General features: G+C 39.9%; 1 protein-coding gene across 5 annotated transcripts in view; it reads left to right on the forward strand.

The window, feature by feature from the left end:
- Positions 1–13306, forward strand: part of LOC121293743 (septin-9-like) — a 258284-nt gene extending 244978 nt beyond the window's left edge. For all 5 annotated transcript variants that reach the window (XM_041216999.1, XM_041217002.1, XM_041217001.1 and 2 more), the window contains 2 exons: positions 11084–11135; positions 12180–13306. In XM_041216999.1, the coding sequence (XP_041072933.1) occupies positions 11084–11135; positions 12180–12309 (182 nt within the window). In that variant the 3' untranslated portion in view covers positions 12310–13306. The remainder of the gene's footprint in view (positions 1–11083; positions 11136–12179) is intronic.
- The last annotated feature ends 6396 nt before the right edge of the window (positions 13307–19702 follow it).

The raw sequence follows: 19702 nt of genomic DNA on the forward strand, positions 1-19702 counted from the left end.
TAAAGGAAATGCTTAGGTCTTCAAGTTTCACCTCCACGCTCAGTACCTTACTTTTTGATCCGAGGAGGAGATTTTGCGATATTCCCAGCTATCCATTCTTTACCCAGGCTTCTTGCCTTCTTTTCACTCTCCTGCTTTCTATCCTTTTCAAATTTATGGAGGTGATAAAAAAAAGGTTTAGTTTTATGGATCAACTCATAATCAGTCTTCACATAGGTTCTTATTACAGAAGGTGGGGAGTTTTTAAATTCTTCCAAGATCTCTCTGAGGAAATCTGAGGATTTCATAGGTAGTTTCAACTCCTAATGCTAAGAGTAGGACTGCCTGCCAAAGCTAGAAAGGCAGAGAAAATCGAAGGGATGGCACAGCATTTGAAATTGGAAAGAATATCCAAGAGACAAAGTTCTCCAAGGGGTGGTTCATTGGAATGGGCTCAAATTCAATTGCAAATCAGGTACCCACCTGTCAAGACTACTTTGCTTAACCCTTTCAAATACAATGTAAGTTTGCCCAGGCTGTTTCCTTAAATTTTGAAACCTTTGTATGCTTCGGGAACCACTCATATGCACTCAAAATAGCCGTTTTCACCACATCATAATCCCTAGATACCTCCTCTGACAATGAAGCATAAATTTCCTGTGCTCTACCAGTCAATTTACTCTTCATGGACAATGCCCAATTTTCCTATAGCCAGTTCATCTGTTTAGCTATCTTCTGAAATTAAATAAAGAATACTTCAACATCCTTTTCCTCAAACCTTGGAAGAGCTCATTCAAATTTAATCATCTGCCCACTGGGTTCTGATCTGGGAATAAGTCCTGCCTCACCGCCTGAGGCCTCTTTTTTAATTGCCAGCATCCTAAGCTTGAATTCTTTCTTTTTCTCTTTCCTGCCTGTCTAACCTCACCTTTTCTAATTCTCTTCCTTGTTTTCTTTATCTCCCCTGCCTTTTTGCCTGTTCCCTTTAGAACACCCTTCCTCTTTCCTTTTCTTTTTCCTCCTCTGCCCTTTTCCTGCTGCCTCTGGTTCCAATTTTTTGATTTGCAATTGAATTTGAGCCCATTCCAATGAACCATCCCTTGGAGAACTTTGTCTCTTGGATATTCTTTCAAATTTCAAATGCTGTGCCATCCCTTCGATTTTCTCTCCTTTCTAGCTTTGGCAGGCAGTCCTACTCTTAATCTACTTGCCAATTCAATTTGAGATCCCTTATAAACTCGGCAGGGGGAATCTCTTCCACTTGCAGGAAAGCTTTAGCAGTTTCCAGTGCCATCTTATTTTTGATAGTGCAAACTTGGTGTTTCCTTTTGGATTTTATTACTTACCAAATCTACACCCACATCATCATTGCCTTTTGTTCTAAAATATTACGGACCCGCGCCCCCAAACTTTGTCATGACTTATTGGGGATAGTGCACTGCAATACCAAGCCCCACTGCTCCCTGAGCCACGACAAATGTGACAAGTTTGATCAACCCACCTAATTGTTTAATTTAGGTTAACAGAATACAAGCACCAGGTTTGTAAACTTAATAAGTAAATGACTGTTTATTGAACAAATTGTCTTTAACCAGCAGCAAACGAAAGAAATATGAACTTCAAATTTGTAACTTTATAGCCTAAACTCTACCCCTTCTTAAATCCCTAGACACAGACATATAACACACACAAAAACATGGATTTTAAGGTCGGGATAAAACAGATCAATAGTACCAATTTCGGAGCACAGGATTTGATGGGTTGATTTTGATCGATTCTTTCAAATTCCTTTCAATTCTTTGTTAATGATGCAAGGTGGTCTTCCCAGCACTTAGTTCACTGGTTGAGCACTTGCTTTTCAATGTCTCTAATGGTGATTTTCCTCTTTTCCTCTTGACAGGGGTTTTCAGAGAGAGAGCAGGTTATAGAGATATGAGGAGAAAAAGCCAGCTAGCTATTATTGTATAATTACTGAAACCTTACATACACAGGAGAAAGAGGTTTTAGGTCTTTTTTCCTTTCAGGCTAGGAGCTATCTTGCTGCACTGCTTTCACACAAACCCTGGTCACCTGGTCTGGAGCCAATTAAAACGTCATTGCCAGGCAGTTCCCGATTAGGTTAAAGTGTTCCTCAGCACCTGTTTTTCATGGCACACTCTGTTCCAGGACAGCAGCATTATATATCCTTTACACTGTTCCAGTAGAAATGCCCTTCACACTGTAACCATTGTAATTTTAATCTATAGTCCAACTGAAATTAAAGATATGTTCTTTACAATAGTGAGGGATTCAGTGGTGGTTAGATTCTCTCTTGTCGAAGATGGTCATTGCCTGGCACCTGTGCAGCACAAACGTTATTTGCCACTTGTCAGCCCAAGCCTGGATATTGTCCAGGTCTTGCTGCATTTGGACATGGACTACTTCTGACCTTATGATGGAAGGAAGCTTCATTGATGAAGCAGCTGAAGATGGTTAAGACGAGGACACTACCCTGAGGAACTCCTGCAAGAAGTTTCCTTGCCCAGGTTTGACCTGATTCCATAATACTTCATGGGGTCCGGAGCTGATGTTGAGGCCTCTTTGCCAGAGTTGTTGGCTGAGCCCATAATTCAGGGAATTTTGGAACTAATCTTCAGAATCAGGAAATGCTCCCTACAGGTGCCTGAATTTCTGAACCACTGTCAATGCAACCACAATTTGCAATTCACTGGGTATCTCTTGCTGTCCACAAGTTGCTGACTGATTTGCACACTAATAATAAATAGCATGCATTATTCACACACTGCTATTTTTCAACAAATTCTGAGCCAATACTTCTAATAAGTTAAAGAATTTGCTACTTCATGAGCAATATTCTGATTTATTCTACTTCAGTACGCATTTGGCTGTGTCTGTTTTATGTTTCCCTCTGTCCATCTAACCCTTTGTACTTTGCAGCATTTCTTAGTGAGTTTTTCAACATCTACAATCTGATTCTTATTGTGTATACTTCAATCTATTACTGTTAACTCCACTTTCCAATTCCAGCATTCCTAAAAGTTCTCATCTCATTCTTTCTCAGTTGAGATCAATCTCCTGGTTAGATGCAATCATAAACATGTCAGATTGCAAATCCTCAACAAATTTTCCATTGGGTTTGTATATTGCTTTACTTAATATTGTAGCAATGGCATATGTAAAATTTCTTCTCACAATATATATAAATGACTTGGATGAGGGAACCAAATGCAATATTTCCAAGTTTGCTGACAACAGAAAACTGGGCGGGGTTGGGAGGAGGATGCAAGGAGGCTTCAGACAAGTTGTGTGAGTGGGCAAACACATGGCAGACGCAGTATAACTTGGATAAAGGTGAAGTTATATGCTCCAGAGTGAAAAACAGAAAGGCAGAGTCTTATTTAAATGGTGATTATATTGGGAGATGTGGATGTACAAAAGGATCTGGGTGTCCTTGTACACCAGAAAATGAAAGTAAATAGGCAGGTGCAGCAAGCAGTTAGGAATGCAAATGGTATGTTGGCCTTAATTGTTGAGGATTTGAGTTGAGAAGTAGGGATATCTTACTGCAGTTATACAGGGCCTTGGTGAGACCACAGCTGGAGTATTGCATGCAGTTTTGATCTCCCTACCTAAGAAAGGATATACTTTCCATAGAGGGAGTGCAGCAAAGGTTCACTAGGCTGATACCGGGGATGGCAGGACTGTCGTATGAGGAGAGATTGGTTCGACTGGGCCTATGTTCACTAGAGTTTAGAAGAATGAGAGGGGATCTGATTGAAACGTATAAAATTCTAACAGAGCTAGACAGACTGAATGCAGGGAGGATGTTTCCCCTGGGTGGGGAGCCTAGAACCAGGGGCCACAGTCTCAGGATATAGGGCAGGCCATTTAGGACTGAGATGAGGAAAAGTTTCTTCACTCAGAGGGTGGGTCAATCTGTGGAATTCTCTACCACAGAAAGCTGTGGAAGCCGGGTCACTGAGTATATTCAAGAAAGAAATTGATAAATTTTTGGATATTAGGAGCATCAAGGTGTATGGAGAGAAAGCGAGAATATGGCGTTGAGATAGTGTTTCGGCCATGATCATAATAAATGGCGGAGCAGGCTCAAAAGGCTGAATGGCCTACTTCTGCTCCTAATGTCTGTTTCTTGGTGAATAGTATTCCTTCGGATCTTAGCCCTGTGACAAGATCATTCTTTGCAATAACAAGGGCACTCAATTAATGATTTTAAGAATAGATTAAATAGCAGTTTTTAACTGTTTCAAGATTACAGCCATAGACAAACCAATCTAAACATTTCATAAGCAAAGCTAATCCTTGTCAGAATCTTCATGAGCTGTACATATCTGTCCTCAAACCAAACCCTGAGCCTGATATATAAACAATATGTTACCACTGATCCTAATTTTGCAGTAGTACAGCTTGTAATCCTGCCTGTAATGCTTCTGCTAATTTTTTTGTTATTGCCGCCTCAGTATTGTAGAATTTTAGAACCACTAACAAAATCTTCCCCCCAATGTCCATCTTTACTGGTATTTGAACTCCAATCAGTGCTCTTAACAGTTTTCTAAGCTATGATCTTTGTTCCTGAAGGAGTTTTACTCAAATAATTGATCAAGCCTAACAATCTTCATATATCCTCTTTGCACTGGGGGCATGGTGTGTACCCAGTAGATGAAATTTTTATATGTCAAACTCATTGTCTTCACTTGTGATGTCTTCACCAGTGATATCATCGACAAGTGCCCTCTTATGACTCCAAATACGCAGTTGTCTTTATTAAGTTTCAGTTCCTCTCTTCTGGAGGCTTCAATTATTTTCCACCTGCCACTCTGTTCCCTTCTTTGACGTACTGCACACCATTAAGTCGTCCATTGTGTCTCCATGCTGTTGATGTGCTTATATATCATATAGATTGTTTTGTAATGTACTTCGGTGGAAGCACTGCCAAAGGGATCTGGTAAAATCTCTCATTGCTTTTGCTACCCTTTTTCCCTTGAAGGTCATCATTTCTGATTTCGCATTTGGCTGCTTCTTAATCCCTTCCCTTACTATTGCCTGAGTAATTTCATTTCCCTGCTGCACAGATCTTTTGGTTTCATTTTTATTTTGCTGCCCTCCTTCAGTCACTCTTATTAGAAGACCAGGTCTTACAGAGAGTTATCTGTTATTGATTCTATTTTTATTCATAATTCTGTCAATTAGCCAAACTCATAATTTTCTAATGTCATTGCATATTGATTATCTTCCATTTTCTGTAAATCTAACATGCACAGCGTGTACAATTCAAATTTCATTCCGAATTGCAGTATTTCTCAAGCTTATTCATTATTGTACCCAGTTTCAGATTCTCTCAAAGTACTATTAATACTCATGTTCATTCCCAAATATTATGTAGCAAACAAATTCTTTCTTCCCTGTCGTTTTTTTTAATTTGATCAGATCATGCATCAAGCCACTGTTTACCTTCTTTCTCAATTTTCTGCAAGGTTCCCTGCTAAAGTAAGGCGAGATAAAATTTGAAAATGGCCCATTACAATATCTTGGTGCTTTTCAGTTTCTGTTTCCTTATTTGTTTTTTTTTTGGCACTGATCCACCATTAACCATAAAGGGAAAAATAACTTCATTTTACAAATTTCCACATCATAGCACATAACAGAACTTGCCCAATTTATAAACATCATTGTGTAAACCAACTGATAATTAGAATCTGAACTTAACTAGTTGATTCATTGCAGTGTTGATAGGTGTTAAGGACACCAACTCCAACTGAGCAATTATTGAAATGCCCTCAAGAAAGGTACAGTGTGTCTGAAGTATTATTACTTTTCAATTATGTATCGTGGGACTTCCACTCGAGCATGAGGGCATTTCCAATGCTTATTACTCCTTGGATGATGGATGGTTAAATCAAGCCATTATGCTCTCGTCTGCCTCCAATCAGGGAGTTCAAGGTGGCATAGCTGAAGGCTATGAAAGGAAAGTAAGATAGGTCCACATTTATGGATGTCCTGAAACAAGTTACAAACAATGAAATACTTTGTTTAGCATTGTCACTGTTGGAATGTAGGAAAAGCAGCCAGCAAATTGCATATAGCAAAGTCCCTCACACAGCAATGCAATAATGATCAGACAACCTGTTTTTAAGTGTTGCTTGAGGGATCAGTTTGACCAAGAAAGTGTCTCCTGAGGCACTTGAAGCGTACACAGAAAAGGAAAGATAGATGTGCATTTATGTAACACCTTTCAGGACCTCAGCACTGCCCTGCTCTTCTTTTGAAATAGTGCCATAGTATCTTTTATGTTCATCTGAGTGGGCATTTGGGGCTTCAATTTAATGCCTCATCTGAAAGATGACAGAGTCAGCACTCCCTCATAGGGGTCAACCTGGATTTTGTGACCCAGGACCCTGCAGTGGGACCTGAACCCACAACCTTCCGACTCTGGGACACGGGGGCTACTGCTCAGCTACAGCTGATGCATGATGTGCACCACATAACACAATATTGCTGAAAAGAGAGACATGTTGCCAAAGTTTTTCATTGTGCACTCAAGGATACCAAATTTCAAACTATCAAAGTAATTTATACTACAGGAGAAAAGGCTGCTGATTGGTTTGCAAGTCAGCTCAGGCCAAGGCATTGCCGTAGAGAAAGCAAGAGAACGATGGGCTCTCCAAGCTCCTGGGTAGTTCAAAAAAAGTGGAAGGTTTGAACATATTTCTCTTGTTTGCACAGATCAGATCCCTGTATATGAATGTATGTCACTTGTAGCAAGCCATGTAATGAGCTCAACTGATTTATCTTAAGTTGGTTGTTAGTGTAGCTGTGAGTGCACTCAGCACTGTGGAATCACATCTTACAGGAGAGGCCATTTTGGGTTTTGCAAGCACAGGCTGATTTGAGTATGGTCTACCTATTCTGACAACTGAAGAAACATGCTGTTTAATTTGATCAGCCAATCACTGGGATGTACGGCCTACGTACCTGGTATTGCACGGGCATTGAAATTCACACACAACATTGCTCAGTTTTCTGGTAGGAAGAATATATTGCAAGTGTAAAATCTTCCATGAACTAGCACAATTGGGAAGTATTTCAGAATGTTTTTTTTTCAAATTTGTATTTAAAAAGTAGTCCTTGATATATTTGAGTAGCAGGGTGCAGCTTTATTAAAACAGCTGAAAATCCATTTATCACAAAGAATAAGTACATTTAATCAGTGCACCGTGCACCACTTGCTAATTTCATTGGTAAAACTTAAAAATAGTTAGTTCCATAGTAAATTGAACATTTATTAATATTTAAAATGTGCCTGCTAGAGTCGTTATGCCTAAAAGTAAAAGCTTGATTTTAAGAGAGTTCTCAAATGGATGCAATTAGCAGAAATTCTATGCAGTGATGAATCTGTCTGGAGGCATGGCTGGCTTTGTGGGTGGGGCTAGCTTCCAGAGCGCTATTTTTTTAAATCAGCACAGGAGTTCGCAGAAACTCAACTAGTGCTGGTTGCAATTTGCACTTGAAATTCAGAACTTTTTATGCTGCTTTGGGATGACTTGCACTGGAAAAACCAATGCAGCCTAACAGAAATTTCAGGGGAATGTAGTTTGACAGGTTGACTGTAATAATTCTGAAATACACTGCTAATATCTCTTCTTGCAGAGAATTAGGTTAAACTTGAAAATGCCAATTTCTTTTGTTGATAAAACGCTGTAGATGAAAGCAAAACATTTTTTTCGGAAATTGTTACATTTGCCGGTTGGCATGTCAGATACAAGAAAGGGAGTAGTGAATAATATTTGTAGGATGTCCTCCTGAACTGATCTTCCCCAGTGGAGAGAGAGATGAATATCTCAGTTCTTGGGGAGAAAATAAGTCTATTTATTCCCTGCCCTGCAGCCTGGTCTGTATGTAATTGGGGCAAAGAAACCCAAAGGCAGCTATCAGCACAGCTAGTAGCAAACCATATGAATAGAAATTTTACAGGGTGTTCTCTTTCCTATATTAAAGGAAGTTCTGTTTGGTTGAATTCTTTGAATTCTTGCTTTGCTCTGTGTGCACTGATGATTATAATCCACTTAACCTTTGGGTCTTTCAAAACAATACATGTTTGCTTTTGCTGGAAATATTTTTTCAAATTGCTTTGTCTGTAGCATAGTAACGAACAAGATCAAGTGATTCTCGGGTGTGGTTACAATCTAGGCCAACACTGCAGTGCAGTACCTTCAGGAGAGAGGTTACATTGAAGGCCTCTCTGGGCAGAAGAAATCCCATGGAATTTTCATAGAACAGCAGGAAAGTATTCCTGATGTCTTGACCAACATTCATCACTCAGCCAGCACCACCAACATACTGATTTTCAGTACTTTTGCCTTATTGCTGTTCATGAAATCTTGCAGTGTACAGTTTTTCTGCTACATTTCCAAATATTACAACAGTGGCGATTCATTGGCTGTAAAATGTTTTGGGACATCCTGAGATTGTGCATTTGCAACTTTTGTTAAGCTTAATTATTCTGTCAGGCACCTAACCTTGTGTGTGGTTAACAACCTGTCAGCTGAATAGCTGATAACCATAACTGCAATGAACATGTGAAACCAAAACTTTCTGTGTAATCCGATACGCAATCTGATACAAATTTTACATGAGTGTGTGCCTGGAGATGAGGTTGTGTTATCTGACTAGAATCAGCTGTCCTTTTTCCAATTGAATACACCAACATAAAGATGGTGCATTTTCTTCTGCCCTCTTGTGGTTATTTGTTGAGTTGAATGTGTGTATAACAAGTTATCAATGAGGTCAATAATTTTTGTTCTATTATTTTTTAGTGCATAAATAAAACGACTTGCAGTTGTGTAGTATCTTTAACATAGTATCTTATACAAAGCATAATCAGACAAAATTGGACACTGAGCCAAAGGAGGAGTTATAAAGAGGGCTGACTAAAAACTCAAAGGATGGTACAAAAATTGTTGTTTTTTAAAAATTGTACCACATCCATGAACAAGCACACCTCTGGTGTCTGACATTCTTGCAATCTTTCCAGTGATCTTTCATTCCTCCTGTCATGGCTGATACCAGCAAAGCAACAGTTAAAATTGTAACCAGCTAAGGGTTTGGCTGAGAATTGAGTATGGCAGACAATGGCCTAAGATGCCAAAAACAAAGCACTTCTTTCAATTGAGATCAGCTTTTATCCTGTCTTATTCCTTTCCCAGTAAATAAAGCAGTATATTTAGAGTTCCAAAACTTTTCAAGGGTTCTTGAGTAATTTTGCTACCTCACTATAGAGAAACACAGCTTCATGAATTAGGTTCAAATCCTGAACAATTAACCCCACTGTCCTGTGTTTTCTGGTCCTAATAAAGGCTATTTGAATTCTGCATTCTATGAGGTCAGGTGTGAAAACAAATCAAAGTGGAAACTTTACAACTTAAGTTTCATGAGGCTTGGGGAACAAGATTACAGATAAGATGAGTTGCAATGATTGCCTGCTTATTTGAGCACACCATGACGCTATTTCTCAATTATATAGCCTATTTATCATAGTGGCACACACTGGGTATCTTGAGTTCCCTACCCATCAATATGTTGTTATGGACAGCGATGAGGGAGAGACTGGAACCCCAATTCCTTATTGTCTGTAACCAGTGGGGTTTGTTTTGAAAAGTAATGTGTGTGTTTATTAACCTGAGTGGGCTTAAATAGGATTATTTATGCATGCATTCACCCCGAAAGTCTAGACACTACGTCTTTCTCTCTCTCTTGCTCAATCTCTCTGTCGCAGTCTCGTGCTCTCTCTCTCTCTCTTTCTCTCACACGCACTCTCACGCAGACACACGCAAGAAAGGAACAGTTTGTGGTTCACACGCTTGGCTTGTCTTGGGAAGAAGTATGTTGTGGGCCCTTTGAAGAAGGCATTTTCTTCTGAAGGGGTAGACTAGGTGGGTTCAAATAGCTAGAGATGTATATCAGGATTGTTGTGGGATTCCTTCGAAGAGGTGGATTTTTCATCAGGTCACAAAGTTGGTTACTTGTAGCCTTCTTACGAGAAGGTTCAGATTCTGTACTTATAGGCGTGAAAAGAAATCAGGTTGGGAGACTGTCAGAGACTGCAATCCCCAGGTTTTAAAGACACATATGTTTCTGCCTTGACCTGCTGCTGCTTGCCTGCAGCTGGTGTTCTTCATAGCCTGACTTGGTTTCCGTCTGATTCTTGGGATAAACGAATTTGGGATCTGAAGTCAATTTTGATCATGTAACGACAGGTTTCAGTGCCTTCCATTATCCACGTAATGGTTGGAGGCAGGGTGATTGATACATAATGTTTGATAAACCTTCGACGTACCAGTTATGATTATCCCATTGGAAGATTTTATTTTCCATCTTAATGGTTCCAACAAGACGTTAACCCCCTTCCATTGAGCTGATAAATGTAGTCACTTTGCATCTGGAAACCCATTTGAATTTGAGAACTTTCCAGACATGAGTTCAGACATTTGTTGGCCCTTTGCCTGTGCAGAAATCGCAAAAGTCACCTGCCCCTTGGCAATTACCTTAGCCAGCTGTTAATGTCCATTTTCTAAAAGGAAGTTTTAATTCTGGAAGATTCCAAACCAACCATAGTCCTTGTTTAAAGTTATGGATAGGACATGCTTCTACTGGGCATGACAATATGTTTTGTTTATTCCAAAGTTTGAGCTCATATCTGTAGGTATTTGTGGCATTAGCACCTCCAATGAGATCATGATGTGTGTTAGATTTATGAACGTTGCAGTGATGTCACTTCTAGACTGGAGTAGAGGCAATGTTATGCTGCCAGACAGCCACCCTCATAGAGAAATTTCAGTGCAAAAAATGCATTCAGGATTTGTATACTGCAAGTTTAGTATTGCGTTCTTATTGTTACAAGCATGATTGCAACATAAAAATGTGTAACAAGGCAATGAGGTGATCCATGCAACAACAATGATGATATGAATGCAAATTAAAGCCTCTCTGTACTATGTTAGTCTGTTGCTTTAAACATTAAAGTAGATCATATAGGATAAGCATTAAAATGAATAATGACAAATTGTATGTTTTTTAAATTCTCTTACAGTGGAAAATATGTCTCACTGCGAATTTGCCTATTTGCGTGATCTGCTGATAAGGTGAGTTAGGAAGCATGCCCTTTCTGCAGGGAAACCTATATTTACTCCTATTTTACCTTTCTAAATGGCGCGAGTGTGATATACCATGTGCATTTTATTTTATCAGTGCTTATAAGTTTATTTACCACCATTATCAGTGTACACTGTTATCCATAAATTTCATTATTGAATGGAATAACTAAATTTAAATAATTGGCCTAATTTTGCTGTGACTGGGCCAGTTTAATCTTCCCAGTCTAATTTAGTTGGGCCTAATTTAGTTAGTTGGCCCTGGACCGCTCAGCTCAAGAAAATGTTTGTTCATAAAGTTGCTGAAAGGATGAGCTGATAATGACAAAGCGAGAGAAACTGGGCATCTTGGGATCATAGTGAAGAGAACAGCCTACAGGGTATCTCCTCCTTCAATGAGATTTAAGGATTAGCAAATACAGTGAAAGGGTTGAGAAGCAGGGTGAATTAAATGGGGTGAATCAATGTTAAATCAAGTGGGGGGGAAAAACAAGGAAAGGCAAGGAAGATTGGATTATGAGAGAGAGGAAAAACAGACAAAAGAAAAAATCAAGTTTATCATTTTAAATTTCCCCTTTAATATTCATAACTGCAAGAATGAGACTGCACATTTGTAAAAGCTACATTTCCAGTGTCAGAGAGGTTCATTGGTTGTAATTAGCAATTATCCCATTCTTGTAGAGATGCTTGTACTACTTAGCCCTAAATAACACTCTCAGTTTTAGTTCAGGCAAATACAGATATTCAATGCAGGTGGTCAGAAAGCAAAGTGCTGTTTTTACGAAGCTAACGGTGGAGTGACGTAACTTGGAAAACAACCTTTGGGTTATTCATTTAAGTGCACACCTGTTCTTTTCTGAAGTTGCTGTATCATTTCCGCATTCGTAACCACAACCAACATTAGCCTCCCCGTTACTTTGGAAGCAAATTCCGGCCTATCATAGTACTGATGACAAATGAATGGAACAATTTAAAATGTTTCATTATTTCAAGTTACATATTCTGATGATGACATTTGTACTAAATATCCCTCAGGACTCACATGCAGAATCTCAAAGATGTGACCAGCGCCATTCACTATGAAGCATACAGAGTTCAACGGCTGAGTGAGGGAAATGAGTTTTCCAATGGAATAGCAGAAAAGGATATGAACAGCAACATGTAAAATATATATGGCTTTTCCTTCAGGCTGCTGAATTTATTTGACCAGCTAATAATTTAGGTAAAAAGTACGTGGTGGTGTATCAGCACTGCTCGTCTTAAGATAATTTATTCCACACTATGCTATTCTGTTCACAAATGAATGACTATTACACATCACAAAAAACTAAGTGGTGCATACTTGCCATATTTTTGTATTGTCTTGCTTCATAGATTACCTTTTAGACTTGCATGACACCAAAGGGGTTATTAAGAACTGTTTTGCAGATAACCACAAAATTGATTTTTGTGGTTAAATTTTTTGTAATAAAACTAAATTGTTCAGGGAGAAACTTAAAACAAAATTGTGTTAATTTGTGAACAGAATGTTTTGGTGGATTAAAAATTGCTTTTAATACTATTGCAGTGCTAAAGCTAAATATGTGTTCTACAGGACAAAAAGAACAATGTAATTGGCTTAATTATTACTATATTTATTTCCAATATATTACTAGCATGTTTCAGTATATCAAAACACGGCCAACTGACATGTATTCAACAAAATCCCAAAGCTCTCTTTGTTCCTTGGTGGCTTTAATTAGGGAAGTGAAAGGCAACACACAATGGAAACATTTACATATGTGAACTAAGGTAGTGGTGGTGGTTTTAAAAAAAGACAAACTCTTTTATGATGTAAACAATGTTAAACAGTGAGTAGAAAGACTGCTTTGCCAAAATATGTATTGCTCACTGAAAGATATAGAGTTAGTTTCATTAAAATGAGGCACATCTTGGATCTTTATCCATCTAAACAAAGTGTAAAAGGAATGTCACATTAGTTACTCAGTATTTTGAAAATGTAATTATATTGAAAATTGAGGCTTATCTTTTTTTCTTTCATTGTATGACCTTTGTATGTGCATTTTTTGGGGTTTACATTCAATGTCAAATTAGACGTTTTATATAAAATAAAAATGTGTTTGATATATATTTCCTAAAATAAACATTGCAAATTTAATGTTTTTAACTGCCTTTGTTATTTTGACTGTTCATCATTTATTAAGCAATTAAGAAGACAAATGGTATGTTGACTTTTAATACAAGAGGATTTGCACATAGGATAGAGGGCAAGCATTTAGGACTTACATGAGAAGAAATTTTTCACTGAGGGTGGTAAACCTTTGGAATTCTCTGCCCCAGAGGACTGTGGAGGCTCAGCCATTGAACATGTTCAAGTCAGAGATTGATAAATTTCTACATATTAAAAACATCATGGGATCTGAGATAGTATAATTGTATCAAAGTAGAAAATTAGCCATGATCTCATTGAATGGCAGAGCCATCTCAAAGGGCTGAATGGCTTACTTCTCCCATTTCTTACGTTCTTATGTGTTGGTGTTTAATGTGGTTACCTTGAAAAAAAGACTTCAATAAAACAAATTAGGGTAGGTTGAGACTTTTTCTTATTCTTCAAATGTGGATATCTCATTTTGTGCCTAATCCTGGTCGTGAGAAGATTGTGGTTGACTGCTTTTTTTGAACCACTGCAGTCAGTCTGGGTTTGATATAGCTTGAGTGGCTTCAGACCAGGTAAGGATAGCAGGTTTCCTTCTCTAACAAAGACATTAGTGAACCAGTTAGGGTTTTACAACAATCTGGTACCTTCATGGTCACTTCAATTCTTATTGATAGCTCTTTATATTACTTCCAGATTCTTTTTAGCTGAATTAAAATTCTCAAACGACCATGGTCAGATTTAAGTTCACATTCTCCAGCAATCTAATGAGTAATCAGGAGCCTTTCTAATGCAAGGGGACAGCATGGCTAACAGCATTTTGGAAATAGGTTAATGAGATTTCAAAACCGGAATTCAGTGGAACATTTCTTTTTATGTTGGTCCAGACCTTCTGTCCTCCAGATAGTCGGACACTGGACATATCCCCCCCCCACCCCCAAGAAATGCTATAGCATCCCTCTGAAGCCCCAATGCAGCAACTCCATGGGAAATGCCAGGGAAGTTTGAACTTCCATTGAACAATTCCTCTGCTCCCGGGGCCCTCAAATGTCTCCAACTCTGAGTTAGAGTCAGAGACTTCCCAACTTTCTTACCTGGATTGTTACCCAGGAAATGGTAGACCGATTGAAACCTAGTCCAACACCTGGGTAACTACAGAACTAACCCATCCTGATGTTCCTCCGACTGCCAAATTCCACCTGACTAGCCCCCATCACCCGATTACCCCAACGTCCTGACCTGACTTCACCACTCTTGCCACCTGTCACCCTACCCCTTTAGCCACTTACCTCACCCACCCTACCCACTTACCTACCCAACCCCGACCCACATGCCTCAGCTACCCTACCCCCTCACCCATCCTACCCTTTTACCTATATACCTTCGCTCTCTAGCTTTCCAAAGAAAGTTTGGGACACTTAAACTCTTTACTATGCAGAATACGGCAGCAAGTGCTGTAAAAAGGGAGCATGGCTTCCATGCGGATTCTCTCCGCTGTTCCCTCCAAGCTTTCCTGTGCTGGCTGCGCTCTGCAGGATTCCCCAATCGAATGATTGTCCTGAAGGTAAGTGTGTAATTTTTTGTCAGTTCAGGGTTGGAAATAGTGGTTTCAATCCAGAACGGAAGATTTGCACCATTAACGACATGAACGGAACTTAAACAACAGCAAATTCTGAGATGGAAATGTTGCACCAAATGCCACTCACTTATCACCGCAATGGTGCTGACCTAATGCTGCTTCCCAGTTAAACATTGCTTCAATTTTACAAGTTTCAAACTCGTTTTCTAATCCATCCATGGCCTTGCCCCTCCCTATCTCTGTAATCTCCTCCAGTTGTACAACCCTCCAAGGCATCCGCAGCCTTCTATTTCCAGCTTCTTGAGCTTCTTCAATTTTAATCGCTCCATTGTTGTTCATGCCTTCAGTTGCCTAGATCCTCGGCTCTGCAATTCCCTCCCTAAACCTCCACCTGGCATTCCTGCTTTAAGTTGCAGTTTAAAACCTACCCCTTTGATCAAACCTTTGGCGATCTGCCTTAACATCTTATGTAACTCAATGTCATTTTGTTTTATAATGACTCTGTGAAGCACCTTGCGATGTTTTATTACACTAAAGTTGATATATAAATACAAATTGTTGTTAATCGATGACCAAAAAAGAGCACGAGAGGAGCTGGGAGTTCAAAGTTTGCGAGAGGAGCCGGGAGCTCAAAAAGCGCATGCTGCTGGGTCTCAGTAGACCGATCTGGTTTGGACAAAATCAAATGTGATGTCATTGAGAACTGGGTAAGTGATTGGGTGGAGAGTATTTTACTTGTTTTGCTCATTTATTTTTTAAACACTGGTACAATTTATTGGGAACAGTAAGGTTTCCTTCATAGTAAGGTTTTTTGTAATAGCAATAGTAAAGCTTAAAGGAAGTGGTAGGGTTCATTAATTTAAATAAATAAAAATAACAAACTTTAAAATAAATTAAATTTACATAAATATGTAAAACGCATACCTGTGTAAGAAGCGTAAAACTTTCAGTGGTACTAGTTTTTAATAAGCACAGATTGTATGCGTAGGAACTATAAGTTAATTAAGTAATTAAATTAACTAAATAACATAAGTAACAATGGCGGGACAGGTGTTATGTTGTGGAATGTGGGGGCTTTTGGCTGTCAAGGCGATCCAGGCCAAACACGTTTGCAGAAAGTGTAAGCAGCTAGAGGAATTCCGAATCAGGATTATCGAACTAGAAGCTGAACTGCAGACACTGTGCAACATAAGGGAGAGCAAGAAATACCTGGACACTTTGTTCCAGAACACGGTCACACCTCTTAGAATAGGGTCACCTGTTTTGGTCAGCATGAGGAACATGACTGACTGACTGTGAGGCAGGTAAAGGGACTGAGCAGACAGTAGAGGAGGAGACGCAGACTTTACAATTGTCAAACAGGTACAAGGTGCCTTGCTACATGTGTAGAGGAAAGTGAGGTCTGCAGGGTTGATGAGCATCCGGCCGTGGCATCATCGTACAGGAAGTCATTCAAGCAGGGGGAGCAAAAAGGAATGTAGTGGTAGTAGGGGACGGTACAGTAGGGAGGGTTGATACTGATCTCTGTAGCAAAGAGCAACAATCCAGGTGGCTCTGTTGCCTGCCCGGTGCGAAGGTTTGGGACATTTGCTCAGGGCTGGAGAGGAGCTTGCAGCGGGATGGGGAGGATCCAGTTGTTGTGGCCCATGTAGGTACCAATGACATAGGCAGGACAAGGAAAGGGGCTCTGCATAGTCAATATGAAAAGCTAGATACCAAATTAAGAAGAACCTCAAATGTAAAAATTGCTGGGTTACTACCTGAGCCACGTGCAAATTGACATAGAGCAAACAAGATTGGGGAAACAAATGTATGACTCAAAGACTGGTGTGGGAGAAGAACGTTCTGGTTCATGGGGCACTAGCAACAGCGCTGGGAGAAGTGGGGGCTGTATCATACTGGGAACCATACTGGGACCAGTGTTCGAATGAGCCACGTAACTAGGGAACTCGAGAAGGATGAGGGATCAAGCTTGGGTAGATGTGGCAAATAAAGGGGTAGAATCAAGGCATTAGAGCAAACTAGTAATATGGGAAATGAGGGTCAGCAAATGGTAGAAAGAGATGGAGGGATAAAACCTAAGAATTCACAATGGTCAAGAATCGATGTTACAAAGCTGACAAAAGGCTCTGTATCTGCGCACAACATTCATAAAGTAAATGAATTGATAGTGTATGTTGAAGTAAATTAAATATGATCTGATAGGCATTATGGAGACATGACTGCAGGATGACACGGATTGGTCCCTGAATATTGAGGGGTATGTGACATTCAAGAAAATTAGGAAGCGAAGCAAAGGTGAGGGGTAGCACTGTTAATCAAGGATGGCATTGGTGCAATAGTTAGAGATGACCTTAGGTCAGGAGGTCAGGATAGAGATGAGGAATAGTAAGGGAATAGTAGGGGAAAGAAGTCACTAGTAGGAGTGGTTTACAGGTCCCCTAACAGTAACCATAATATAAGACAAACTATACAATAAGAAATATTGGGTGCTTGTGCTAAAGGAATGACAATAATCATGAGTGGTTTTAATCTACATATAAACTGGAAAAATCAGATTGGCAGTAGCAGCCTGGCTGAGGAGTTCATAGAATATTTTTGAGAAAGTTTCTTAGAGCAGCGCATTCTGGGACCAACCAGAGAGCTAGTTATGTTAGACTTGATACTGTGTAATGTGACAAGGTTAATTAATGACCTCAGGGTAAAGGCATCCCTAAGTAGTAGTGACAACAATATGATTGAATTTTACATCCAGTTTGAAAGTGAGAAGAGTGGGTTGAAGATTAGAATTTTATACTTAAATAAGGGCAACTATGTGGGCATGAAAGCTGAGCTAGCTAAAGTGAACTGTGATAATAGGTTGAAGGATAGATAGTATCACAGAATCACACCATGTAGAAGAGGCCCTTTGGCCCATCGAGTCTGCACTGACACATGAGAAACACCTGACCTACCTACCTAATCCCATTTACCAGCACTTGGCCCATAGCCTTGAATGTTATGACGTGCCAAGTGCTCATCCAGGTACTTTTTAAAAGATGTGAGGCAACCTGCCTCCACCACCCTCCCAGGCAGCGCTTTCCAGACAGTCACCACCCCCTGGGTAAAAACGTTTTTCCTCACATCACCATACTCAGAATAAGTATATTCCTACTATAAAAAAAATTTTAAGGGGAGGAATCCATCATTCATGGTTAACTAAAGTTTAAGCATCAAACGTAAAGAAAAAGTAAGTAAGGAAGCTAGTGAGAAATGTAAAAATGAATAGCAAGAGCTGCTACAGGTATTTAAAGAGTGTCAGCCCTCTAGCGAGTAAGAATCAGGAGTTAACGGTCGATAATCAGGAAATGGCAGATGAAATGAACAAATATTTTGCTTCCCTCTTCACTATAGAGGCTACAAAAAACATCCCAGTACTAGCTATAAATCAGGAGGTGGAAGGGAGAGAGGAACTTGGTGAAGTTACAATCACTAGAGAAGTGGTACTGAGCAAACTGATGGAGCTGTGGTCGTACAAGGCTCCGGGTCCTGATGGATGGATAGAAGTGGCTAATGAGGTAATAGGTGCATTGTTAATTTTCCAAAATTTGATAGATTCTGGAAAGGTTCCATCAGATTGGAAAGTAGCAAATATAACCCCTCGATTCAAGAAGGGAGGGAGGCAGAAAACAGGAAACTGAAACAGGCCAGCTAGTTTGACATCTCTCATGAGGAAGGTGTTAGAATCAATCATTGAGATTATAACTGGGCACTTAGAAAAACTTAAGGTAATCGGGAAGACTCAGCATGGTTTTGTGAAAAGGAAACCATACTTTTTCCAATTTATTGGAGTTCTTTAAAGGAATGATATAAAGGGGAGTTGTAGATGTACTGTACTTGGATTTCCAGAAGGCGTTTCATAAGATGCCACAGCAAAGGCTATTGCAGAAAATACACGTGGGGCAGAATTTTGCCTTCGGCGGGCGGGCTCGATGAGGGCAGGTGCCGACCGCCATCTGCGATTGGCACCAGACTGCGATTTTACGCTGGCGGGCCAATTAAGGCCCACCCAGCGTGAAACATGAGCAGCAGCGCTGTCGGTGAGAGGGGGGCGGGAGGGGTGGTGGAGGAGGGTGAGCAAACCAAGTGTGAACTTTGCGCATGCACACACGTGAGCATTGCATAATCTCCCTGAGGCACAGAGCTGCTTCAGGGAGATGAAGAGATATGGGAAAAATAATTTAAAATAAAAATGTAATGAAACATGCTTTCTCTTGTGACTCTGTCACATGAGCAGGGACATGTTATTAACGAAAAATTAAAATTTTTATTTTATTTTTATTTCCTCTTGGAAACCTCATCCTGCCTGTGGATGAGGTTTCCAAAAAAGTGCAAAAGCTGCTTGACCTTTTTACCTGCTAGCCAACCGTAAGGTTGGATGGGCATTAAAAATTTAAGTGAATTGATTACTTAATGGCTTTAACAGGCCTTTTAATTGTCAGCTGGCACATCGCCAGCTCCGGGGCCTGCCCGCCAGCCGACCTATCACACGACTGCACGATGTCATTGGCATGCTTGGCCAACATCAACACGCATCATTTCACGCTTCAGTGGGTCGGGCATGCAGCCGCCCCTAAGCGAAAATTTCTGCCCATGATGTAGGGGGTAACATATTAGCATGGATAGAAGATTGGCTGGCTGGCAGAAAACAGACACTATGTATAAATGGGTCTTTTTATGATTGGTAGGATGTGACAAATGGAGGCTCGCAGGAGCCTGTGTTGGGACCTCAACTTTTTACAATTTATATCAATGACTTAGATGAGGGGAGTGAATACACGGCAG

Source organism: Carcharodon carcharias, chromosome 22 (assembly GCF_017639515.1).
Source record: "Carcharodon carcharias isolate sCarCar2 chromosome 22, sCarCar2.pri, whole genome shotgun sequence".
Classification (NCBI taxonomy): Eukaryota; Metazoa; Chordata; class Chondrichthyes; order Lamniformes; family Lamnidae; genus Carcharodon; species Carcharodon carcharias.